Source organism: Pseudorca crassidens, chromosome 3 (assembly GCF_039906515.1).
Source record: "Pseudorca crassidens isolate mPseCra1 chromosome 3, mPseCra1.hap1, whole genome shotgun sequence".
NCBI lineage: Eukaryota > Metazoa > Chordata > Mammalia > Artiodactyla > Delphinidae > Pseudorca > Pseudorca crassidens.
This window is the reverse complement of record NC_090298.1, coordinates 160220701-160246727: the sequence shown is the minus strand read 5'-3', so window position 1 is coordinate 160246727 and position 26027 is coordinate 160220701. Positions and strand designations below refer to the sequence as shown.

Sequence of the window (26027 nt, the reverse complement as noted above, 5' to 3'; positions counted from 1 at the left end):
CCCACTCTGGGCCGCAGTAGCTCAAGCCCCGCCCCCAGTCCTCGGCCTAGCCCGTATTCCCAGGCCCAAGTTCCACCCCGGTCACCGGCCCCGCCCTCAGGCTTTGGCCCAGTCACCACCCTCCGCCTCACTCCTAGCACCCTAGGCCCCGCCCCACCTGCCCTCCCAGGCCGGCTCTCTTCCGACCTGTCTGGCTTAGACTGCTCTGCCGCACAGCCGCAGAGCCGACGCCCGCCCCCTTCCGGAGGCCACGACCATAGAGAGGCCACCCTGGCCAGAGTGACGACGGCCAGCGAGACCCAGGGGCTAGAACGACTGGCGAGGAAGGCGGCTGTCTCCATGACAACCAAACTTCGCCGGCCTCCCAGCTCCCCCGTCCTATCCCTGCCGGCGATTAGGAAACACGTGCGTCCCTCAGCCAAGAGAGGTTTGGCTCCCGGGCGCTCCCGGCCCAAGCCTTCGATGGAAACCAGAATTCCTACCCCGGGGGACTAGCAACTCTCAGTTCACATTCAGGGCCTACCTGTACTGGGTTCTTGCCCCAGTTTATTCTAAATCCAATCCCCAAAGCCTCTTCGGACTCCAGGGACCTGGGGAGTACTAAACTCACAGCCTAGGGGCCCCCAAATATCCAACCCCTACCTCAGTCTTAAAGATATATTACAATGGACTTCCCTGGTGGCACAGTGGTTAAGTATCTGCTTGCCAGTTCAGTCGACACGGGTTCGAGCCCTGGTCCGGGAAGATCCCACATGCCGCGGAGCTGCTGAGCTCCTGCACCACAACTACTGAGCCTGCGCTCTGGAGCCCGTGAGCCACGGCTGCTGAGCCCACGTGACACAACTATTGAGGCCTGTGCGCCTAGAGCCCGTGCTCCTCAGCAAGAGAAGCCACCGCAATGAGAAGCCCACGCACCACAGCAAGGAGTGGCCCCCAGCTCCCAGCAACTAGGGGAAGCCCGCGCTTAGCAACAGAGACCGAACGCAGCCAAAAATAAAATATATAAATAATTTTTTTTAAAAAAAGATATATTCCAAGGACCCAACTAATCCCAAATCCATATCCCGAATTCTTGTCAGTTAAGTCTCACCGCAGCAGCCCAGGGAGGGCAAAATCCACACACCAGTTCCCCACCCTTCCACAGGAACTCCACAGTCCCTTATTTGCATCCCAAGGTCCTAAATGCTAACCTAGAGACCCTAAAGCCCTCCCCCTGATCAGGTGCGGGCCAGTGCTGGCCTCGCTGCCCACCACCCTGTTCCCTGGCTGACCTGGAGCCGCTCACAGACCCTTAGGCTTTGGCTGCTCTGTCGAGGGTTACCAGAGCTTAGGCGGCGACAGTGAGTACAAGACAGAGGACTCCTCTCCGGGGCTTCTGCTTCTGCAGACTCCTGGGACCTGCTCTGACTGCATTGTGCCCATGTGGGCTTCTGCTTTGGCTCCTTCTCTCCAAACTCCCCTTTCCTCTGCCCCTCTGCGCACCCCACCCTGCTTGTTTTCTGTGCAGCTTGGCCGACCTTCTCAGCACTCTCCTTGGGAGGTGGCCAGGGCCTGCTTCCAGCACCATTTAGAGGACAGGACCGGTCAGGCGCTCCCCTCCACACACACACACACACACACACACACACACACACACGTGCGTGCGCGTGTGCGCTAGCGCACCCATGCTGCCATTGGTCCCTGCGGGCCACATAGGGTGGGTAAAATGGGGACGAGGAGGCAGATCTGAAGGACAGGCCCAGAGCCAGTCACTGATCCCCTACTTTCTCAACTGGGGGTCAGTAGAGTCAGCAATGCCCAGTAACTACAGCAGCACTCTTATCCTGCCAGGTAGCACTATTGCAATCACCCCACTTTACAGGTAAAGAAACTGAGGCCTGGAACTGTCACACTAGCTGGAGTTGAGATTCATTCATTCACAAATGTGGGCAGACAGCTTGCTCCCCTTCCTCACCCTCCTCCTCCCCTTTCACTCTTCCTTAAACTTCTCCTCCCTCTTCTCCATCTTGCCCTGATTCCCCCTACTTCCCCCCTTCCTCCCTCTCTCCCCCTCCCCCTTCTCCTTCCCCTCTTCAAGGCTCCCCTTTAGCCTTCTTCCACTTCCCCTTTGCTCACCTTCTCCCCCTCCTCCACCCACTCCTCCTTCCCCTTCCCCACTTCCTCCTCCCCACTACTCCTCTTCCCCTTCTTCCCCCATCCTCCTGCCTTCCCTCCTCCTCCCTTCTTCCTCTTTCTTCCTCCCCTCCCTTCCTCCCCTTCCCCCTTTCTTCTCTCTCTTCCTCCCTCCATCTTACCAAGTTTACTGAGCCCCGACTAAATAGTACACGTGGGGGCTTCCCTGGTGGCGCAGTGGTTGAGAGTCTGCCCGCAGATGCAGGGGACACGGGTTCGTGCCCCGGTCCGGGAAGATCCCACATGCCGCAGAGTGGCTGGGTCAGTGAGCCACGGCCGCTGGGCCTGCGCGTCCGGAGCCTGTGCTCCGCAACGGGAGAGGCCACAGCAGTGAGAGGCCCACGTAAGGGAAAAAAAAAAAAAAAAAAAATCGTACACGTGGGACTTCCCTGGTGGTCCAGTGGTTAAAACTCTGTGCTTCCACTGTAGGAGACGCAAGTTCCATCCCTGGTCGGGGAACTAAGATCCCAAATGCCGTGCACGGAGATACTCTTCTCCTCAGTCAGCAATCCCCAAATCCCCAAAAAGGCTCTGCAAACCCAACTTTTTCTTAAGGTAGTGCCAGTACTCCGGCGGAGGGACCACTTCCGCGGCACTGACCCTGGCTGTTTTCAGTGATCAATGATCCCTTTTTACCCCTGTTTATCCTTTATTTATCCCTTTACATAGGGGCTTCCCCATACCCCCCAGGGACATCACACAACACATGGCAGCTTTCGCCCTGTTACCTTCCTAAGATCTGAAAAATTTCCATTTCCAAAAACGTAACTGTCCCCAGGGATTTCAGATGACTGGTTAAGGAACGATCCTATCCCTGTTTCACAGGAGGGAAAACTGAGGCCTGGACAGAGGGACAGAACTCAGCTTTCAGGGCCAAAGCAGGCTCTGAGCCTCTCCAGTTGGGTGGCCTTGGGCAGGTCACCTCTCGCCTCAGCACACTGTTCGCCCTCTGGGTGGTAACGCCCACCTCCCGCGCGCGCGCTGTGCAGAAAGGCTCACGAGGGGCTTCTGGTCTGGAGAGGGAGCAGGCACACAGTAGGTGGGGGGCACAGAATGATGGGTATCTCCCTTCCCCGGCTGACCACATGGGTCTGCAGGCCACAGCAAAGGGAGTTCTTGGAACTTTCTGGAAGAACAAGAGGAATGAAGCACACGTTGAAATAAAATAACCGGAAGATCAAAGCATGGGAATCGCACTATCAGAAGAACATGAGCGCCGTGTGGGAGGCAGCCATTTCTCTGCACCAAATTCAAGTGCCCACTACAGTAGGGGTATTAGTTTATTGGGGCTGCCATAACAAAATACCACAAACTGAGTAGCTTAAAATAACAGAAATGTATTGTCTCTCAGTTCTTCCTGAAGCCAGGAGTCAGAAATCAAAGTGTCAACAGCCTCATACCCTCTGAAAGTTCCAGGGACCCTTCCCTGCCTCTTCCAACTTCCGGTGGCTCCAGGCGTTCCTTGACTTCCGGCCATATCACTCCTATCTCTGCCTCTATCTTCACATGGCCTTCTCCCTGTGTGTCTGTGTCCTCTCCTCTTCTGCCTCTTATAAGGACACTTGTCATTGGATTTAGGACCTACCTAGATAATCCAGGATCATCTCATCTTGAGATCCTTAATTTAATTACATCTGCAAAGACTCTTTTCCAAATAAGGTCACAGTCACAGGTTCTGGGGGTTAGGGCTTGGATATATCTCTTTAAGGGCCACCAGTCAACCCAATATAAGCAGGGTGATCAGTTAGAGCGGTGATTCTCAACTAGGGGGCAATCCTGCTCCTTTGGACACTTGGTGACACCTGGAGACATTTTTTTTTTTTTTTTTTTTTTGCGATACGCGGGCCTCTCACTGTTGTGGCCTCTCCCGTTGCGAGCACAGGCTCCGGACGTGCAGGCTCAGCAGCCATGGCTCACGGGCCCAGCCGCTCCGCGGCATGTGGTATCTTCCCGGACCGGGGCACGAACCCGTGTCCCCTGCATCGGCAGGCGGACTCTCAACCACTGCGCCACCAGAGAAGACATTTTTAATTGTTACAACGTGGGACCGGGTGTGGTGAGGATAGGGGTGTTATGGCATCTAGTGAGTAGAGGCTAGGGATGCTGCTAAATGTCCTGCAATGTTCAGGACAGCCCCACACCGCAGAGAATGACCTGCCCCCAACTGCATGGGGGCTACAGTTTGGAAATTCTGGGATAGTTGAAAGGCCCAGTTAAGTTGGAAGGGACTCTGCAGCCTGACAGGCGTCATTTGCTGGGTGACTTCTCCCAGGCTCTGTGCTTCACCTGCAAAAGGGAGTAAAACCATACAGGCCTTGTAGGGCTGTTCTGAACACACAAGCCTGACACCTATGTTGACCTGAAAAATAAAGTTATTCTACCAGCAAAGATGGGTTTATGGGGAAATAGCATGGAATTACAATTCAGGACAAGCAACCTACAGTGAAAACCATAGACAAGTCCAACAACGACAACGACAACAAAAAGGAGAGGAACATTATTTTATAAAGAAAAAGGAGGGGGGCTTCCCTGGTGGCGCAGTGGTTAAGAATCCACCTGCCAATGCAGGGGACATGGGTTCGAGCCCTGGTCCGGGAATATCTCACATGCCGCGGAGCAACGAAGCCCGTGTGCCACAACTACTGAGCCTGCAGTCTAGAGCCCACGAGCCACAACTACTGAGCCCGTGTGCCTACAGCCTGTGCTCCACAACAAGAGAAGCCCACCCAACGCAACGAAGAGTAGCCCCCACTCGCCGCAACTAGAGAAAGCCCGCACACAGCAACGAAGACCCAACGCAGCCAAAAATAAATTAAAATTAAAATTTAAAAAAAAATTTACTTAAGAAAAAGGAGGAAGTTGAGAGGCACTGTTTGGAAGGAAAATCCACTGGAGAAAACTGAGTGTTCAGGGTGATGACAGTTTCTCATTGGCTGAGTTCCTGGGGTAGTTGATTTCTTGTAGGAGATGCAATGTACCTCCTTTCTTTTGGTGCCTGTAATTGGTGATTCCTTCCTATTGATGATTCTTCTGTTGGGGCCTGTAATTGACAGTTCTTCCTGTAATTGACCTTGAGTAATACTGCATGAGAGCTCCCCCTCTGGCCTCCCAACTCCATTTTTGTGAGGTTTCCCTTTATTTTCATACCTTGTAAATATCTTAGAAGAGTTCTCCATTGTTGAGATAATTTTGCTCTCAGTAATCTCTTGAATTCACAATAAGTTGGGACTTCCCATGGTTCTGGTGGAGAGAGGAAAATCTAACCAGGAAATTTTAAAGGGAATTGAAACCGCACACCTCAGATGGGACTCCAACCCACAATCTCTGGCAGTTGGGACTTGAACCCACGATCTCCCAGCTGAAACTTCACACCTGGTCTCAGGGCTTACTGAAGTTCCAGTTCTTGTGTCTTGGTGCAGAGAGAATTCAACGAGAGGCAAAGTGATAGGTAAGAAGTGGGGTGGGGTTTTTTTTGGCTGTACCAGTCTTAGCTGCGGCATGAGAACACGGACTTCTTAGTTGTGGCATCCATGTGGGATCTAGTTCCCCGACCAGGGATCGAACCCAGGCCCCCTGCATTGGGAGTAGCAGAGTCTTACCCACTCCGCACCACCAGGGAAATGCCAAGAAGTGGATTTAATACTATAGGACTCTTGTGAAGGATACAAGCCGGCAGGCAAGGGAGCTCTGCTGTCCTGAGAACAAAGGTGGCTACATTTTCATAATCAAAGAAAAAGTAGGTAGGGAAGAATACCCCCTTCTTCCTCATTCTTGGGTAGATGTCAAGGCTTACCTCATTAGCTCCTCCTTTAAGCTTGTATGGTCTAATTGGGACTGTCATAGCGCTACTTAAATCATATGTATTGGGTTGGCCAAAAAGTTCGTTCGGGTCTTTCCATAGCCTCTTACAGAAAAACCAGAACGAACTTTATGGCCAACCCAATATATTAGTAAAAAGGTGGTAACATATACTAAAATATGCTAATTTATCTCAGATTTCAGTATAATGTCACCTTTCCCCTAGTTTCTTTCACCTTTCCCCCATATTCCTCTGTAAGCTACAGGCCGGAATGCAGTTTTTCAGGGCAGGTTATCTTACAGACCTCACAATGCCAAATGCAGGTCTTGTATCCATTTTTTCCGTGGTAGTGGCCTAAGTAAGTGTTTAGTTTCAGAATGTTCTGATTTAGCTGCCAGATGACCTGGGCATTTCCTGGTTGGTGTCTAGTTTACGGGTGACCTCCTGAAGTCCTTCTCTATCTTCCCCTAGTGGGATTTCTAGCTGTGTAAGTATCTTACTCTATCCCTATCAGAATGAAAGGTGGACCCATCAGGGATGGGCCCAGTCACAAAGCCTTGACAAGGTAGGTTAAACTCTTGAGAATGAGGATTTTGTGGTTTTCTTTTTTATTGTTTAAAGCCAATACTAAGTTTCTTTCTGTCTCTCACATCTCCCCAGGTCCAGAAAAGTCCTCAAGACCTGGTGTTCTGGGTACCTATTGCTGTATAACAAATCACCCCCAAACTGAGTGGCTTCATCCAAGGCTAAGCAGCTATTTCTCAGGATCCCATGGGTCGCCTGTGAGACAGGCTGGGACCTGGGACCTGGGACCTGGGACCCTTTGCTGCAGTGCTTGCACCTGGACAAAATCTCCTCAAGCAACAAAATATGAATACAAAGAAACTATAAGGGACTAAAAAGAACTGCTTGCACGCACGGTTAGGGCAAACTATGGACAAGATACAAAAAGACCAAACAACCCCAACTGCCACTTCTGAAGAGCTGGGAGCAAAAGCGGGGTACTGCGCATGCCGCCTGCACACAACACCACCAAAGGGGTGGGCAAACCACCAAAGCCGCCCCTCCGACCCAACCCCTGGACACACCCCTCCCCTCACCCCATATAAGGAACCAGCTCGCCCCCACTTCAGCAAGCAAGCCAGCGAGGGAAACTGTTATGGTTCTGCAAGTAGGGACCTGCAGCAGGGGCCCCAGTAAAGCCTCCTCTGAACTTCTTGTCTGGCCTCTGATCAATTTCTGTTGATTAAGGAGGCCAAGAACCCTGGTCAGTAACACCTGGGCGTCCCTCTGCTGGTCTCCCCTGGCACAGTCACTGTGCTACATTCTGTCAGTGGCTGGGCTGGAAGATCACATGTGTGGCAGTTGGCTGGGCATCTAGCTCTCTTCCATGTGGCCTCTCAACCAATAGGCTAGAACGGGTCGCAGGCCAAATCCTGCTCACTGCGGGCTAAGAGTGGCTTTTACATTTTTCAATGGTTGAAAACGAAATCGAAAGATTGATGTCTCACGACATATGAAAATCCTATGAAATTCAAATTTCAGTGTCTGTACGTAGAGTTTTATTGGAGCCCAGACACATAAATTAATTTACATATTGTCTAGAGATGGTTTTGCACAATAAGAGAATTCAAAGTTGTAGCAGAGACTCTATGGCCTAAAATGTCAAAAATATTTACTCCCTGGCCCTTTACATAAAAAGTTTGCCAACCTCTGGGCTAGATCAGCTTCCTTACATGGGGCGTCTGGAGGCCACATTCCAAAAGAGTGAAAGTGGGAGGTGAGAATAAGGCTTATCCTGCGAACTCACACCTTCCACCACATTCTGTCAAAGCAAGTTAGGAGCCAACCTGGCTTCAAGGAGAGGAGAACTAGTTCCCAGCGCTTGGTGGGAGAGGGCCGCAAAATACTGTGACCATGATTTTCACCCTTACTCACCATGGAATCTTAAGGTGGGCTGTTCAGACAGAATTCAGGAGGGCGAAGGGAAGAAAAAAAAGTTTATTCTTATTAATTTCTAACTGGAATTTAGCCTGTTTTCTCATGTCCTATCAAAGCAGATATTGGCCAGCTCTGTGACTTTGTCACCTGTGTAAATCAAAGATAATTTCACAGGACATCCTGGTCATGGCAGGCAGTCACCTTGAAATATCATTTATGCTCATCTCGACTTAGAAATCACTGTTATTAATTAGTCGAGCCCTGTGGTTTAGGATTACCGAATGCATTCATAAAGAGGCACGTATCTTTTTACATCACAATTTAACAAAATATTTTCACACCAGTATGTCAGCCTGCTTTTTTAATGCCTTAGCAGCTGTCTGCTGAGACAGGCCCATGAGCAGCTGACCCCCCGCCCTCAGAGGCAGCAAAGAATCAGGTCGAGGTTAGGCAGATTAGTGAGGTTCTAAACTGGCCTCCTAAAAATTCCTAATCCTGGGACAGCAGCCAGTCAGCAGGCTCGGGGTCACACAAGGTCCTCGCGCCCTGTCCCCAGCACCCAGCCAGGGTTGTCATGGCCTGCCTGTTCTCTGGCCGTGTCCTGATCCGAAACAACAGTGACCAGGATGAGTTGGACACGGAGGCTGAGCTTAGCCGCCGGCTGGAAAACCGACTGGTGCTGCTGTTCTTTGGTGCCGGCTCGTGCCCGAAGTGCCAGGCCTTTGCACCCATCCTCAAGGACTTCTTTGTGCGGCTCACGGATGAGTTCTACGTGTTGCGGGCAGCCCAGCTGGCTCTGGTGTACGTGTCCCAGGACTCGACAGAGGAGCAGCAGGACCTGTTCCTCAGGGACATGCCCAAGAAGTGGCTCTTCTTGCCCTTCGAGGATGACCTGAAGAGGTGAGGTAAGAGGAGAGGTCAGGGAGGGCTTCCTGGAGGAGGGGCTGTTTCTGCTGAAAGTGAAGTATTTGTTTACTGAGGTATCTGTTCCATCTGAAGTTGATGAGCACCCTCTGTAGGCCAATCAGAACAGAGAACTGGGGGCGAGGGGTGGGGGAGGGGTACATATGCCCATTTCCATCCAGCTCCCTGGGGAGTTTACAACCTGGGAAGGGGGGAGCACAAATGTGAAACAAAGACTCAAACACTCAGATAAATACATAATAAAGAACTGCAGTAGTTCCCAAGGACAAAGGGAGGATGTCATGAGGAAATATCATGGGGAGACCTTGCTGAAATTTGGGGGTCAGGGGATGCTTCCCAGAGGAAATGGCTTTAAAGAGAGACACCCCACCACCACCACCAAGGACAAGGAGGATAGGAGAGTGAAGAGTGAGGAAAGGGAAGGGTTTCCAGGCAGAGGACATAACCCAGACAAAGGCTCGGAGGATTTCAGGGAAAGAACAGCCAATTCAGGGAACAGTCATACCAGGAGTAAGAAGGCAGCATGTGGAGCAGCGCCCCAAATCCCACCTAATGAGCGTGGATGTGATCCTCAGAGTAGCTGGGAGCCATGGAGGGCACTGGAGCTGAGAGAGAGAGATGGTTGAGTTCCAGCCGTCCAAGGAGCTGCCCAATAAACAGTGTGATCGTTTGTGGCTATTTGCAGACTTTCCCCTTTTCAACAGTGAGACTTTCATTCTTTTTATTTATTTATTTTATAAATTTATTTCTATTTTATTTCCTTATTTTTGGCTGTGTTGGGTTTTTGTGGTTGTGCACGGGTTTTCTCTAGCTGCGGCGAGCAGGGGGCTACTCTTCGTTTTAGTGCCCGGGCTTCTCATTGCGGTGGCTTCTCTTGTTGCGGAGCACGGGCTCTAGACACGTGGGCTTCAGTAGTTGTGGCTCACAGGCTCTAGAGCACAGGCTCAGTAGTCGTGGCGCACGGGCTTAGTTGCTCCGCGGCATATGGGATCTTCTCGGACCCGTGTCCCCTGCATTGGTAGGCGGATTCTTAACCACTGCGCCACCAGGGAAGTCCCTCATTCTTTTTAACCCCCAATTTTTTACTATGAAAAGTTTCCTGCAAGCCGTGTGGCATGGCCAAAGGAAAAATAAAAGAAAAATTTCAAAGATACCAAAAAGTTGGAAGGAGCACACAATGAAACCCTTGGGCATTTTTGCCATTTGCTTTATCTCCATGCACGTGGAGTTTGTGCTGAACCATTTCAAAGTGAGTTCCAGATTTTGTGCCATTCTACTGATGTCATCAATTTTGTTACAAAACTTAGAATTCTGTTTCTGGTCATGGAGACCTTCATCCCCACCCAACATTATCAGAGTTGGCACACTTGCTCACTCCCACAGCCTTCTGCAGCTGAGGAGGTTCTTTTCCCCAAATGGTGAACATTTCCCTCCCCTGGGGGAAGAAATGCCAGCTGTAAGGGGATCATAGCCAAACATTGACCTTGTTTGAGGCAGGGTCCTCTCCACAAAGCCTTCACCCAGGCAAGTATCCAGACAGAGTGAGCGAGTCCCCACCCCCTACCCCTCCCACACACAGGGTTGCCAGATAAAATACAGGACACCCAGTTGAATATAAATTTCATGTAAACAATGAAAAAATTTTGAGTATAACTGTGTCCCACGTGATGCAGGGACATACTTATAAAAAGTTATCTGTTGTTTACATGAAGTTCAAATTCATTCACACAGGGTGTCCTGTATTTCTAGTTGCTAAGTCTGGCAACCTACTCCTGTGGGATTTTGCAAGTATCAATACTATGTGTCTCTGTAAGGAGGCCTGGAAAAGGGCCACCCAAGAACCCCGTGGGTGGAAGTTAAGAATCATGGGTGATGGGACCAGTCTGGTAGCCTGCTTGACTCCATGATGACCGTGTGGGGCTTTGGCCTAGATGGGAGATTTGGTCTGGGGGTCTCCTGTGGATGGCTTTTCACTGGCTCTCTCTCATACAGAAAACAAAATCAAAAACTCCTTACCATGGCCCTGCAGGGCCTTTATGATCAATGCTGCACTCCAATCTCCCTCTGACCTTCAGGCTTTTGCACCAGCTGTGCGCACTCTGCATGGGAAAACTTTCCCCAGTTCTCCCCTTCCTCTTCCTGCAGATTTCAGCTCCAGGGTCACCTCCTTAAAGAGGTCCTCTCTGACTATAAGTCCTTTACTCAGTTTAGTATCTCTTTATGGAATCTGTCAGTGTTTATTCATTCATCCCACACACATTTCCTGAGCACCTACTCTGTGCCCGGCACTGTTTCGGGCAATGGGGACACTCGTGAATAGGGACAGAAAGTAGCCCTAGTGAAGCTACTTTCTATTGTGGGAGAAAATGACAAACAGGAGAAATAAACTATGCAGTGTGTTGGATGCTGAGAGCCGCGCATCAGCAGAGAGAAAGAGAGGCGTTGAGATTTAAGGTTAGGTGTCTGCAGCATACAGGGTCTTAATCCGCAGATGTCTGGAGAGAGTGCTCCAGGCAGAGGACATGGCCAGTGCAAAGGCCCTGTGGTGGGAGCATGTCTGGGGTGTTGGAGCCAAAGCCCGGAGGCCAGTGTGGCCTGGCCTGTTCTGGTTCCTGGGCATCCCCAGAGGCCGGCATGGGACAGTGCACACAGAAGGCGCTCAGTAAGTACTGGGAGGAGGGATGTGGGGCTCCTCAGCATAGGGTCAAGGACGAGGGTCCGACCGGACTGACCCGCCCGCCCCGCAGGGACCTCGGGCGCCGGTTCTCCGTGGAGCGCCTGCCGGCGGTCGTGGTGCTCAAGCCGAATGGGGATGTGCTCACGCTCGACGCGGCCGACGAGATCCGGCGCCTGGGCCCTGCCTGCTTCGCCAACTGGCAAGAGGCGTCTGAGGTGCTGGACCGCAGCTTCCTGCTGCCAGAGGACCTGGACGACCCCGCGCCGCGGAGCCTCACCGAACCACTGCGCCGCCGCAAGTACAGAGTGGACCCGGCTGCGCGGGGCGTACGAGGCCGGGGTAGAGGGGGCGACCCCGGGCAGGAGGGCGAGGCCGAGGGCGGGTCAGTGGGGCTGTTCTGACCCCTGGAGGGGTGGACCGGACTTGGGGGGGGGGTCCATGATGAAACCCCCGAGGAGGGCGGGGGCGGGGCGGGGGCGGGGCTGGGGCGGAAGTGGGCTGTTCTGATCCCTTTGGTGGGAGAGAACAGACAGGGGCGGGTCTATGAGGAGTCCTTCCCCCTCCCCTAGGGTGGGTGGGGCTAGGGGGTGGGGGTCTGCTCTGAACCCTCCGGTAGGACAGAACAGACAGACAGGGGCGAGTCTGTGATAAGCCCTCATCCCACCCCCACCCCCCGACCTCCCGGTAGTGGGCGGGACCGGGGGGCTGTTTTGAGGCCCCCTGGTGGAAGGCTGACGGTTAGAGCAAGCAGAATCTCTGATGAGCCCCAGCGGGACGGGAAGTGGGGTCGGGGTGAAGAGAGGGGACCATTCTGAGTTCAGGCCAGGAGGAGGGAGGGGACGTAGCGTCAGGCCGGAGCCGCGGGCTGGGGAGGCGGTCTGTATTCTGAGCCCAGCCCGAAGAGCAGAGGAGCGGTGAGGGTGGAGCTGCTCTGAGCTCCCCGGATGCAGAGTAAAGGCCGAGAAGTGGGGAGCAGGAAGGGTCTTTTTTGCGGCCCACCCTCCACACCCTCAGGATTCAGCGGGGGCGAGGGGCTGTGTAATGAGATGGCGGGGGAGAAGCAGGGCGGGACCTGAGGTAGTTCGGACGCCCCACCCCCGCCACAGGTGGAGGGTGAGACCTAGCGCAGGGCCGATGACGGAGGTTTCTGTGTGAGGCCTCCCTCCCCCTCCCCCCCAGGACCTGGCAGGCCCAGGACCTGTCTTGGTTCTCCAGCGGCCGGGGTGGTGAAGCAGGGAGAGCTTTTCAAGGGCCTCTAGAAATATTTTTAAGACTTGGGGAGGAGGGGTGGTTACAAGTTCCAAAATGGGAAAATGCAAACCAAAATCAAATGATGGTGCTGAGAACCCTCGGCCCGCCGTGCACTAAATGGCGTTGTTCACATGCTTCATGCGCAAAACTACAGTAATCCTTTAACAACGGATTTGTAGTTTGCACGGGATGCAGTTCAATATTTGGTGTCGTGTGCGCTGGGTCCAGGACCTTCAGCGAGGGCTCAGAGTCTCCCTGTCCCTGGTGAACCCTGGGGATTCACGAGGAGACAGCAGAATATAGAAATCAAAAACCCTAGTCTGGAGCCCCTTCCCGGCTGTGAGACTGTAGGACAGTCACCTCCCCTTTCTACGCCTCCTTTCTTTCCTCTGGAAAATGACAGTAAGGCAAGGTCCTACCTGGCAGGTCAGCCAAGGACCCAGAGCCGGAGCTCGCTCCGCGCATGAACCTCTTCATTTTGCCTCTGGCGCCGCCTGGCGGCGAGATGGGGAGGTACGTCCTAGGGGAGGGGCCAAACATGCAAATGAGGTGCAGTCCACACCTGTTCCCAGTCTCCGGAAAGGGTGTGCTAGGAGGGCGGTGCGACTCCGGGATTTGGGAGGCCCTGGAGGCCTAGGGACTGGACAAGTGCCTCATTTCTTGCTCACCCCTAACCCCCAATCTCCAACTGAGGAAATTGAGGCTCAGGTCGGTGATGCCACCTGCTCTGGTTCCAGACACATCTTGCCCTTTATTGACCTTAATTAGGCCTATCTGTGAAATGGTTGTGTTAAACCCTGTGATAATGGCTCTTAAATTCTTAGGTCGCTGGCTCACCGACAGCCTTTAAAAGAAGTTAAAAAACATCCTTCCCGAGAGCAAACCACAGGACACACATCCCATCAATATCTTTACTATTTCAGCCAGCACGGAATGAGAGTGGCCAGGTTTTGCCCCCCGGGCAGTGAGGTAGGGAAGTCCGCTCCCTGTCCTGTCAGGCTGTGTGATGTGGGCAGGTCACTGGCCGTCTCTGAGTCTCCCTCCTGGTAGATAGGGATCAAACCTCCCATCCCCATCTCTACTCCTGCTTGTCACAGCTAAGGTGAGGAAGGGACAGCTTGGCATCTGGCCAAGGCAGACAAGATCACTGTCAGAGTGTCACCTACAGAGTGTTGCCAACTTGCAGGGTTAAATTTCCAAATTGAAACCAGACACCCCCAAACCAGAGAATCACCCCCATATTCAAAGGGGGTGCCAGGTTGTGGTATCTGTGACACTACCGCCCAGCCTCCATCAAATAATTGTGAAGTCTAAAAGAGGGCTGTAATGACCTTTGGCCATTGCATAGAATTGCCCCTTTATTTGGCTGGTTTAGCATGTGTTTTCACCTCCTCCCTAGAAGGGCAAGCTGGACCTGCCTTTGTCACCACTGGGTCCCCAGAGCCAGGGGGGCACGGGCCCCCATCAATGTTTTTTGAATGAATAAATGCCTCTATCTTACAGCTGTGTATCCCCAACACCCAGAACAGAGCAAGGACTCTGTTCCAAACAAATCACTGAGCCCCAGCTATCCCAATGTGAGACGTTTTCTTACCTGTAAAACATGGAAAACTCACTCTAACTTTGGCGATGAAGAAAAAGGCTGGGTGTGTCGGGCCAAAGCCTGGTGAATAAATGAATGAATAAACTGATTCCTCCTATAGATGAGGAGGCCCAGAGAGGTTAAGGGATTTACCCAAAGCCACACAGCAAAGGAAGAAGCCAGCTGTTGCTGAAGGGTCACCCTGTTCTCTCCCCTGGGGTCATTTTACCCATCAGGCACTGGGCTGAGGGCTCAAGGCCCACAAACTTTTCCCAGAAGACCCCAAAATTTTGAAACCTGAAAAAAATGGCTCCCCAAATTAGAGAAGAGACCTGGAAATTCAAAACCAGTGGGATCTATAACATTTCTGTGAAGCAATATAAAGCAGTGGGTGGGAGCTAGGCTGTCTGTGTTTGCTGCGTGACCTAGGGAGTTACTTAACCTCTCTGTGTCTCAGTTTCCTCATCTGTAAAGCCTAGGTGATGACTATGCTGTCTTTCAGGCCCAAATGCATTAAGACAGAGATGGCTTGCAGGAGGCCATGTTGACCTCATTCACTCTTATATTCTGGATCTATCAGGAATGTGTTAACTTTGAAACCATTTTCAGTTTTGATATTTCAAACTTTGCAAGAATTACAGAGCAGGAGTACAGAGCGATCCGTTCACTCAGGCATGCAACAAGCATTTATTAAGGGCCTACTGTGTGCGAGGTGCAGACCCAGACACAAAGGGGACACAGCAGTGGACACTTGAAGCAGACATTCTACGGACTGGAGCAGCCACCCCTCCCCCACTACCGGGCCACACATAGTGGGAAAATGCACATGGTGCGCTGCCAGAGATGTAAAGTGCTACAGGAAAGCAAGAAGACAAACAAGCCAAATGAGCGAAGGATATGAAGAGACATTTCTCCAAAGAAGATACACAAATAGCCAACAAGGGCATGAAAAGACACCCTACTTCAGTGGTTATTATGGAAATGCAAATCAAAATTGCAATGAGATACCCATTCACACCCTGTAGAATGGTTACAAAAAAAAAAAAAAAAAGAGAAAATAACAAGTGTTGGAAGGGAAATGAAGAAATTGGAAGCCTGGTGCACTACTGGTGGGAATGTAAAATGGTGCAACCGTTGTGGAAAACAGGCAGTTCCCCAATAAGTTAAATAGAGAGTTACCATATAACCCAGCCATTCCACTCTAGGTGTAGACCCAAAAGAAATGAAAACAAGACTCAAACAAATCATTGTATGTGCATGTTCTTAGCAGCACTATTCACAATCGACAAAAGGTGGAAACAACCCAAATGTCCATCAAAAGATGAATGAGTAAAGTAAATGTGATCCACCCATACAATGAAATGTTATTCAGCCATAAAAAAGGAATGAAGCATGGGCATATATACACTACCAAACATAAAATAGAAAGCTAGTGGGAAGCAGCCGCATAGCACAGGGAGATCAGCTAGGAGCTTTGTGACCACCTAGAGTGGTGGGGTAGGGAGGGTGGGAGGGAGGGAGATGCAAGAGGGAAGGGGACATTTGTGTATGTATAACTGATTCACTTTGTTATAAAGCAGAAACTGACACACCATTGTAAAGCAATTATACTCTAATAAAGATGTTAAAAAAAAAAAAGAATGGAGCACTGACACGAGCTACAACATGGATGAGCCTTAAAAACCTTATGCTCAGGGAAAGAAGCCAGACACAAAAGGCCACATATTGTCTGGTTTTGTTTATATGAAACGTCCAGAAAAGACAAATCCATAGAGACAGACAGTAGATTGATTTGTGGTTACCAGGGGCTGAGAGTGGGGAATGGGAAGCGACTGCTAATGGGGGAGGGGGGGGGAAATGGAAATTCCAGAACTAGATAGAGGTGATGGTTGCACAACGTTGTGTATGTACTAAATACCACTGAATTGTTCACTTTCTAATGGTTAATTTTTTTTTTTTTTTGCGGTACGAGGGCCTCTCACTGTTGTGGCCTCTCCCGTTGCGGAGCACAGGCTCCGGACGCGCAGGCTCAGCGGCCATGGCTAACGGGCCCAGCCGCTCCGCCGCATGTGGGATCCTCCCGGACCGGGGCACGAACCCGTGTCCCCTGCATCGGCAGGCGGACTCTCAACCACTGCGCCACCAGGGAAGCCCCTCTAATGGTTAATTTTATGTCGTGTAAATTTCACCTCAATTTTTAAAACTTAAAAATAAATAAGTAATATCCCCCAAAATGTGCCGTGGGAAGAACAAAGGCTAGCAGCGAAGGACAGGTGTGCTGCTTGGGGAGGGGGTGCAGGAGGGCCTCTCTGAGGTGGCTGACGTTTCTGAAAAGCCTTGAAAGAAGGTGAGCAGAGGGGACATTCCAGCCAATTGCCGGATCCGCGGGTAGAGACCACATATCAGAGCGAATTATTTAAAAATTCGGTCAAGTTTCTTTTCTTTCTTAAAAGACAGCAATGAAACAGGTGCTTGGGGCAGCGGGAGGGGAAAATGGGGCACTTGAATGAGTTTATGGATCTGAGAGGCTCTCTGGATCCCTCCACGGCGCCCTTATCCCACGTGGGACCGCCTCCGCCCCTTCTTCGCCCCGCCCCCCGCAGGCCCCGCCCCTCCAGAACTCTGAGGCCAGGAGCTGTCGGTCACAGAGAAAGAAAAGACTTTGTCTCAAGTTTTCCCAGAGCTTTCTCGTCCTCACCGCGACTGGCATCCCGAGCCCTCTGCGGCCCCGACAATATTCAGAAACCCCCCCTGCGGCCCCGCCCCCTCTGGACCGCCGAGGGCCTCGGACGCCCCTCAACTCCCCTGCCCCCTAAAATCTCTTTGATTCCTCAACTGTCCCATAGGCCCGCAGGACCCCTCCATGGCCAGGTCGTACGGCGGCCGGGTGCTGGCCGCGATGATCCTTTTGGGCATCCCCGCGGCCGTGCTGGCGGCGCTGGGCGCGCAGCTGCTGTTCCAGCTGCAGGCGGGCCGCGCGGAACTTCGAGGACCGCGAATCGACGTGGTGGGCCCGGAGCTGGGCGCCGGCCCTGGGCTGCCGGAGGACGCGGCCGGGGCGCTGCTGCCGCTGGCAGCCGCGCTCGCCGCGCTCGCCCTGGTGCTGGGTCTCACCTGTCTGCTTCTCGCCGCGCTCTGCGGCCACCTGGGCGCCGAGATGGCGCGGGGACCGGGCTCCGGCAGGTAGGAGGACCGGCCCCTCTGCCCGGCTGGGGGCTGGACAAGCCCGGGGGAGCCGCTTCCCTTCTCTGGGCCTCAGGTTGGGGGAGAGCTTTCCTTCCTCACTCCCTCCATCCATCTTTCCCTTCCTCCTTTCTTCCGTCCCTCCCTCCCTCTCTTTCTCCTTCTCTCCACCCATCCCCTCCCTCCATCCTATATTTGTTGAAAATTTACAGCAGGTACAACTACAGCTGGGACCCCCTTTTCAAAGATGTGGCAACAGGCTCAGAGAGGGCCTGGGGTCAGTTAGCCCCAGTGTTGATAGCGTTTGTCATTTATGGAAACCTAAGCTCTAGGTGCCCCCCACTTAATGTGGATTAACACAGTGAAGCCCCCTGGGTGGCTGGCGCTGTTATTATCTCCCGTTTTAACAGTGTGTTAAAAAGAGTCTGCTCTCTCTAGGCTGCCAGGATTGGAAGGGGGTGGACTGGATTTGAACTTGAATCTGGTAGAGCCAGAACATGTGCCCTGGCCCTGGGTGGGGTTCCTTGTCAGGCACCTGAGCTCGGGGATATGGGCACTGGACAGGGCGGCTGGCGGGTGCATGTGGAGTGCGGAACCTTCCTTGAGCCAAGGACTTGGCTGTCCCATATCTGAGTGTTTCCTTCCAGGATGCTGGGGGAGGGGAGCTGGGATCCTTGTCCAGGATTCCATGGATCTGAGCGGATGGGAAATTCCACCATCTGATCCCATCCGAACTGTGCACCCTCCGTCTGATAGTTCAAGGGGTGCTGAAAAGCATGTGTTCTGTCAGTTGACAAATATGCGTTGGGCACCTGCCGGGGGGCTGAGCCGAGCATTGGGTATTGGCGACCCAGCAGGAACCAGGCGGACCTGGACCCACCTTCATGGGGACACAGATAATGAAGATACAAAACAGATCAGTAATGTCAAATGGTGATGAATGCCGGAAATGGATGAAAATGGGGTGATGTGGTGCAGGAGAACAGGGTGGGGGATGAGATGGGACCATCAGGGGAGGCCTGTGTTGAGACTTGAGGGAGGAAAGGAGGCAGAAGATCTGGGGGACTGTGATCCAGGCAGAGGGAACAGCATGTGCAAAGGCCCTGGAGCAGGAAGGAGCTTAGGGCGTTAGAAGGTGATAGAGGTGATTGGTGTGGCTGAAGGGTAGATAAGGAAGATGAGGGCCAGGAAGTGAGAGGTACTGGATTTTTTTTTTTTTTTTTCCGCATGTGGCATGCATGCTCTTAGTTCCCCAACCAGGGATTGAACTTGCCCCCCCACCCTTGCAGTGGAAGCACGGAGTCTTAACCACTGGACCACCAAGGAAGTCCAAGAGGTACTGGATTATATAGCGCTTCCTGTGCTGTGGTGAAGCCTTTGGGGTTTTCTCTGACTGAGAGTTGTGAGCCAGGAGGGATGTGATCTGACTTAAGTTTGAAAGAACCCACTTAAGTTTGAAAGAACCCACTCTGGCCACTGTGCAGAAAAGGGGTCAGGAGGGGAGTTGGAAGGCAGACCAGGGAGGAGGCCATTTCCATGGTATTGGTGGGAGGTGAGTGATGATGGAAGCTCTCCTTTTCCTGATCTCACAGGACTGGAGAAGGGCATGCACCCAGCGGAAGCACTTAGCAAGGCAAGGGGCTGGGCTCAAAACTAAGTCCTCAATCCATGTCAGCTCTTGGGAATCTCTGTTTCTATTGTCACTGATAACAAGTTAGCCTCAGTTTTCTCACCCCCAAATAAGCTTATGGTCTGTAAAATAATGGAGGTCAGATGTTTAGCAAGTGTCTGTACACAATAGCTGCTTCATTAGTGTTGGGTGTTCGAATGGACTGATGTATATGGATGGGTTTTGGGGGAGGGGAATGGAATGGCTAGTGACTGGATGGATGAATGGACAGATGGTTGGTTTGCTCGATGGATGGTGACTGGGAGATAGACGATGGATGGATGAGTGGGTGGGGGTTGGATGGATGGATGGATGGATGGCAGATGACAAATGGATGAATGGATAATGATGGATATTTAAATAAATGGCTGGATGGATGAACAAAGCATGGTTAAATGGATGGATGGCTGTATGATTGAATAATTGATGGGGACGGGTGGATGGTAAAGGATGAATGAGTGGGGGGAAAGATGAGTGGATGGTTAGGTCCTCACATAGACCTCCAGTTCCCCAAAGCTGGACCACTCCCCCTACCTCTCCTCCCCAGCCTTATTCCACCAGCTCTGCCTCCTGAGCCCATTTTCTTCCTGCCCCCCTCCCTGCCAGGTCTGACTGGTTTCTCTATGACTGCCGCCTCCTCAGACATGTGGCCCTCGGCCTCTTCTGTTGTGGGGTCTCCGTCTACTTAGCAGGTACGTGCTCAGGATAGAACATGGGGTGTAGGACCCTGGGTTGGGGTGACCGGGGGTAATAGCCCCACAACTGGGGTCAGCTCCAGAGGCAGCCTGCCTGTTTCACTCTTGGCTCCTACACTCTAGCCCATGGCTGGCATCTGATCCCAGTGGGGATTCCATAAATGGCAGCTGTCTTCAGAACACCTCTGATTCATCAGTTTTCTACATTTGGTTTGAATAAAAGTTTCCAAGTCCTTGGTGGTTTCTGGAGATAGTGTTTCACAGGTTGGCCTTAGCAAAAACTGTTTTGATCACAAATATCTGAATCCAGCTGAAGAAGGGCTTAAGAAAAAAAAATACGCTTCATAAACCAGAAATGCAATTTTAAATCCCAAAACATGAAGCAGAGTAAAAACTAATAACCTGAGTGCCCGAGGGACACACTGCACTGTCTTTCCTTCCCCGACTTATAACTCTTCTTTGATCAACATTCTCTCACCCACAACATGCTGGTAAAGGAATCCAATCATCCCCTTTCTTAGAGAGACTCCTGACATCTTATATTTTGTTCTAATCTTGAAAAATATGTTGCTGGTGCTGGAGACTCAGCGCTGAATCATACATAGGTCCTTGGCAGCCTTATAAACAACCTGTTTCACTGGAAGAAAAAAAAATCAGCTGACTGAAAAACAAGGGATTTGCTATTACTGTTTTTCCTTAGTACCATAATAGAGAAATAGAAGTTTACAAGATATATTTAAAAGATTTATTCATGAGATATGAGCCTAGGGTTCATTGTGGGAATTTGTATGTACAGTGCAGCGAACTCTGCATAACTCTTGTTGTTTGACTTCATAAAATGCTCTGGATTTTATTAAGTGTGGAACTTCCCTGGCGATCCAATGGTTAAGAATCTGCGCTTCCACTGCAGGGGGCGTGGGTTCATCCCTGGTCAGGGACTAAGATCCCACGTGCCACGTGGCCAAAAACAAACAAAAACAAACAAAAATGCTCTGGATGTGTGTGTGTTTTTTTTTTAAATATATTTTATTTACTTATTTTTGGCTACATTGGGTCTTCGATGTGGTGAGCGGGCTTTCTCTAGTTGCGGTGAGAGGAGGCCACTCTTCATTGTGGTGTGCAGGCTTCTCACTGCGGTGGCTTCTCGTTGCACAGCACGGGCTCTAGGCACGTGGGCTCCAGTAGTTGTGGCACGTGGGCTCATTAGTTGTGGTGCACGGGCTTAGTTGCTCCACGGCATGTGGGATCTTCCCGAACCAGGGCTCAAACCCGTGTCCCCTGCATTGGCAGGCGGATTCTCAACCACTGCGCCACCAGGGAAGCCCTGGATGTGTGTTTTTTAAAAAGGAGAGTGGATGGAGTGACTCGTGTATCTGAAAAGATCAGGGGTTATTGGCCTCAGGTGTGGCTGGATCCAGGCACTCCAATGAGGTCTTCAGAAATGCTTCTCACTTCATCTCATCACCTGCCGTGCCCTGAGAAAGAGGCCTGTCTCTGTAAGCGCTTTCAACACAATACCTATGACCTCAAGCCTTTTCATAAGCCAACAAAAGTGTTGGAGACTTGAAGAATAAAATATTCTTATTCTAAAATACAAGAAAACTCACAAAGGGCAAACAAAGGTAACTATGTCAGCCTCATTAAGCATTAAATTAAGAATTTGTTCAGCTCCCATTTAGATTCTTTTTGAGGATAGGTGACCTCACTCAGCAAGAATTCCTGAGCATGTCCAGCCAATCATTCATTCATTGCTAACCAGAGCCAAAATAATAGTTATAAAGATCTTTCAAAAAAAGAAAAAAATGTTTAGGGCTTCCCTGGTGGCGCAGTGGTTGAGAGTCTGCCTGCCTATGCAGGGGACGCGGGTCGTGCCCCGGTCCGGGAAGATCCCACATGCCGCGGAGCGGCTGGGCCCTTGAGCCATGGCCGCTGAGCCTGCACGTCCGGAGCCTGTGCTCCACAACGGGAGAGGCCGCAAAAGTGAGAGGCCCGCGTACCGCAAAAAAAAAAAAAAAATTTTAGAGCAAGGACTTCCCTGGTGGTCCAGTGGCTAAGACTCCACGCTCCCAATGCAGGGGGCCTGGGTTCAATCCCTGGTCAGGGAATTAGATCCCACATGCTGCAACTAAGAGTTCACATGCCGCAACTAAGACCCAGCACAGCCAAATAAATACATAAATAAAAATATTTTAAAAAAATGTTTAGAGCAAAAAAAGTCCTTGGCCTTGCCTTAATATATCAGACATGATGCATTGTGGCATCTTCAAAAGCAAGAGTACAGAGCTGGAGAAAGCATTAAAACAGCCCACAAAGTGCCAAGAAGTCCTTCATCAGCTCTGGGCTTCTCTCCTACCAATTCCCTAATGGCTGCAGTTAGAAAATAACCCTGTCCTCATAGGCCAAGCAAAGGTCCCAGGGCTGACTCTGATTGGCTGAGCTTGGGTCATGTGATAGCCATGCACCAATCACTATAATCAGGGGAAGCAGTGCTCTGATTGGCCTAGAACCATACATGTCACTGATGCCAGAGTGGTGGGTCAGTCCTTCTAGACCAGTGACCAGGGTAGGGGTAGGGACTGGACCAGCACTTCTCAATGGGAGCTGATTCTGCCCCTGAGGGAACACTTGGCAATCAACATCTAGAGACATTTTTGGTTGTCACGATAGGGCAGGCGGAGCGTACTACTGGTATCTGGTGGATAGAAGCTGCTAAATGTCCTACAATGCACAGCACAGTCCCCACCAAAAAGAATGGTGGTGCCAACTGGACATCGGACAGGGCAACAGAGAACCAGTACAGGTCCTCAAGGCCAGGTCGTCAACTGTCTTTTTTGATTTTTAAGATTTACTTTTATTTATTTATTTTGGCTGCGCCAGTTCTTAGTTGTGGCATGTGGGATCTTTTTAGTTGCGGCATGCGGGATTTTTAGTTGCTGCTCCTTAGTTGTGGCATGCATGTGGGATCTAGTTCCCTGACCAGGGGTGCAACCCAGGTCCTCTGCATTGGGAGGGCGGAGTCTTACCCACTAGACCACCAGGGAAGTCCCCGCCAACTGTCTTGTTGTTCAGATCAGCAAACTGAGGCCAGAGAGGGACGGTGATTCACTCAAGGTCAATCACAGGGATTCAGAAAGCCTGAGATCTGAGTTGTTTCAATCGTGGTAAAGTACACATAACACGCAATTTACCATTTTATAGTAAAACAGATGTGATGATGATGTATTTGTCGGGTGTGAAAGGGTTAGATGCGTTAGTCTATGTGCCTATCATAATGTACAATTTTCTATAACTGCTCTCCATGTGGGGGAGCTCTCCCAGGGGTGAGAGAACAAACGTTGAATAAGAGCCGTTTCCTTCCCCAGCACTATCCATCTACGCCCTGCTTCTCTTCGAGATCGAGACGGGTGCGGCAGCTGCCTCCATCCTTGGCTTGGGTGCTCTGGTCCTGGTGGCGGCGCTGACCCACACTCTACTCCGGGCCGCCCGGGCCACCCGCCGTGGCCTCCATGAGCTGTCCCCACCGCACTTTGAAGACGACCCTGTCTGCCCTTCTGAAGTCTCCAAGGCCAGCTCCAGGGCTCAGCCCCAGCAGGGTACCCATCACTGGACCCCCTACTCATCCTACCCAAAACCTGGGGACTCCCTCAGATCCATGGTTACTGCCACAACACCTGCAGCCATAGGGGGAGGCCGGGAGGGCAGCCTGCCTGCATTCCGCATGCACCGGACACTGTCTGCCAGTGAGGGGCACTGGGAAGAGGTCACTCATGAGATGCGTAGCATCCTGAGCCACAGGCCAGGGGGTTCAGGGAAGGACTCCACTCTGGTGTGAGCCCAAAGATCAAGGATAGAGACCTAGGGTCAGGCAGCAGGAAGAGGACCCTTGTAGAGATAGCTCCAGGCTCAACCACAGTAGCAGTATAACTTGATTTCTCTCTCAGTTCACAGCATCCCTGACGTGTGTCCTCAAGGTTGCCTCATGGCACAAAAAGGCTGCCAGGGCTCCAACCTTTACCTTTACCTCACTCAGAGAGAAAGGCAGAGGGCCAGGACTTCTCAGGAGATTTTGGAAGTTTTCCTGGGAGGCCTTGGGACACTTCTGCTTATACCCCATTGGCCAGAACAGAGTCATGTGGCCACACTTCAATACAGATGAGACAAGGAAATGTAGCTGCCCAGAATGAATAAGATTCTGGTATAGGCAGGAGGGGAGGGGAGAGCTCAGGCAGCATTTCTCTAAACATCTCCGTCCATTTTACAGATGAGGAAACCGAGGCCCAGAGAGGGGCAGTGACTCACCAAGGGTCCCACGGCCAGTATTGAGCATCAGAGCCAGGATTCGAACCCAGGTCCTGTAACCCCCATGCTGCTGATAGTGCAAGTCTCAGACTCTGCGACTCCTTCCGGGCTGTGAGCGTTTGAAACCTGTGTGTGCGGAGCTCAGAGCAGCCCAGGGCCATGGATGCACCTGGAGGCCTGGACCCAGACTCCTGGCTGTGGGCCTGTGGCTGAGGGCTTCACCGCTCTGTGTCTCAGTTTCCTGGTCTGTAAAATGGGAATGGAAGCGGTCCCTCTTCCTAAGGCTCCCGTGAGACTCCGTGTGAGCCATTCCAGGGGCCTGTGCGTAGCAGGTCCTCAAGGCGTGTCAACCTGTGCTTCTGTCAGTCGGGGTACCTGGTAGCAGGAAAAGGTGGGTTGATGGCCAGTGTCTGGGACTCTTGGAACTGACAGGGCTTGGAGTGGATAACTCAGAGCCTCAGGGGGTCTCCAGAGGCCCTGGCCCCACCCCTGTCCTGCACAACCTGAAAATAAACTCCATGTCACTATTTCCATGTCATCTGAGCCATGTCCAAATGTGCTGCGTGGCCAAGTGCAGACCCAGGATGAGGGGTGGAGTGAAAGGAGTGGGGGTAGAAAGGGCAGGAGTCAGGGGGCAGAGAGTGTGCCCCTTGTAGAGCCACAAATCTTCACGCATATACATTTCACAGGGTGTGGGGATGGCCTGGTCCCTGCTCCAACCCCAAATGGACAAATGTCCCCGGAAGTCTCCCAAGCCGTCCCTTCCTGGGCCACACAGGGACTCAGGGGTGGAGGAAGTTCAGCCACACAGTGGCTTGAAGTCCCCCAGGACCCATCTCCATGGGCAGAGAGGTGGCAGCACCCAGCAGGGAAGCTGGTCCCCACACCTGACCTTGGGTAAGGATTCTGATGAGCAGGTACAGAGTTGGGTGCCCCATTGGCTTGGATCACCTCCTTCCTGAGCCCCTGGGAGGCTGCACAGACCTCCTCCTCCCATATGGCACCTGTCACAGGGGTGCCCAGGAAGCATAGGCTCTCGGTGAGCATGAAAATATCATTGAAGAGGATCGAGTCAGAATGAATGTCGTGTCCCATGCCTAGTACTGCAGACACACACCAGGCACTTCCAGCTTTAGTTAATCCTTAGGACAACCCCACTCACAGATGGGCAAACTGAGGCCAGAAAAGCAAGGCCACTCATGTGAGAACACACGGCGGTGGTGATGGCTGGAACCCCATAACCCTGTCACGTAGGACACCGGGACATAGCTAGTGCCCGGGAAACACTGGAGACTCCAGTTTCTGAGAACTCTCTGGAATGGGGGAGGCCCTGGGGACTCTGAGGGTGGGCAAGAGAGTTGAGGAGGAAGGACCCAAGCTGGCTGTGTGCAAGGAGTACCTGGTGGACTGGTCAGGAGAATTAGAAGCTAGACCTCTAGGCCTAATCTTCAAGGCCAGGACTAGGGTGCGGGTACAAAATTTAAGGAGGCTCTAAAGCGATGAAAACAAGGGTTCAGACAAATCCTTGTACACGTGGATTCACAGCAGCGCTAGTCACAATCACCACAAGGTGGAAACAACCCACATGTCCATCAATAGATGAATGAATACACAAAAAGTGATCCATCCATACAGTGGAATATTACTCAGCCATAAATGGAAGGAAGCTCTGACACATGCTACAGCACGGAGGAACCCTGAAAACATAATGCTGATTGAAAGAAGCCAGACACAAAGGCCAATGATCCCATTGATATGAAATGTCCAGAACAGGCAAACCTACAGAGATATAAAGTAGATCAGTGGTTGCCAGGGGCTGGGGGAGGGGGAATGGG

At 51.8% G+C, this 26027-nt stretch overlaps 3 protein-coding genes and 1 long non-coding RNA gene across 9 annotated transcripts in view; 2 read left to right on the top strand and 2 right to left on the bottom strand.

Moving 5' to 3' along the window:
- SLC27A1 (solute carrier family 27 member 1) overlaps positions 1–1413 on the bottom strand; it is a 31588-nt gene extending 30175 nt beyond the window's left edge. For 2 of the 6 annotated variants that reach the window (XM_067733170.1, XM_067733172.1), the window contains exon 1: positions 187–279. The gene's annotated coding sequence lies outside the window, so the exon portion shown is untranslated. Of the gene's footprint in view, positions 1–157; positions 294–642; positions 754–1271 lie in introns of those variants that run through there. The other 4 variants (XM_067733173.1, XM_067733176.1, XM_067733175.1 and 1 more) reach the window with 4 other exon arrangements.
- A 6545-nt stretch (positions 1414–7958) lies between these two features.
- LOC137222245 (uncharacterized) lies at positions 7959–13243 on the bottom strand. The gene is made up of 3 exons (XR_010942390.1): positions 13184–13243; positions 9342–9441; positions 7959–8804 (listed from the first exon to the last, which is right to left on the bottom strand). It is a non-coding gene; the product is annotated as an uncharacterized lncRNA (long non-coding RNA).
- NXNL1 (nucleoredoxin like 1) lies at positions 8471–11925 on the top strand. The gene is made up of 2 exons (XM_067733169.1): positions 8471–8812; positions 11584–11925. Exons 1-2 carry the CDS (start codon positions 8487–8489, stop codon positions 11912–11914), a joined length of 657 nt encoding a protein of 218 aa, XP_067589270.1. The 5' UTR covers positions 8471–8486; the 3' UTR covers positions 11915–11925.
- A 3743-nt stretch (positions 13244–16986) lies between the features above and the next one.
- Positions 16987–23725, top strand: TMEM221 (transmembrane protein 221). Its single transcript, XM_067730171.1, has 3 exons — positions 16987–17529; positions 19805–19890; positions 23256–23725. Exons 1-3 carry the CDS (start codon positions 17210–17212, stop codon positions 23723–23725), a joined length of 876 nt encoding a protein of 291 aa, XP_067586272.1. The 5' UTR covers positions 16987–17209.
- Positions 23726–26027: the final 2302 nt, after the last annotated feature.

Coding starts and splice junctions, on each gene's coding strand:
- NXNL1 (XM_067733169.1), top strand. CDS start 8,487: ATGGCCTGCCTGTTCTCTGGCCGTGTCCTGATCCGAAACAACAGTGAC. Junction 8,813..11,583: donor TTCGAGGATGACCTGAAGAG/GTGAGGTAAGAG, acceptor CCCGCCCCGCAG/GGACCTCGGGCGCCGGTTCT.
- TMEM221 (XM_067730171.1), top strand. CDS start 17,210: ATGGCCAGGTCGTACGGCGGCCGGGTGCTGGCCGCGATGATCCTTTTG. Junction 17,530..19,804: donor CGGGGACCGGGCTCCGGCAG/GTAGGAGGACCG, acceptor CCTCCCTGCCAG/GTCTGACTGGTTTCTCTATG. Junction 19,891..23,255: donor GGTCTCCGTCTACTTAGCAG/GTACGTGCTCAG, acceptor TTCCTTCCCCAG/CACTATCCATCTACGCCCTG.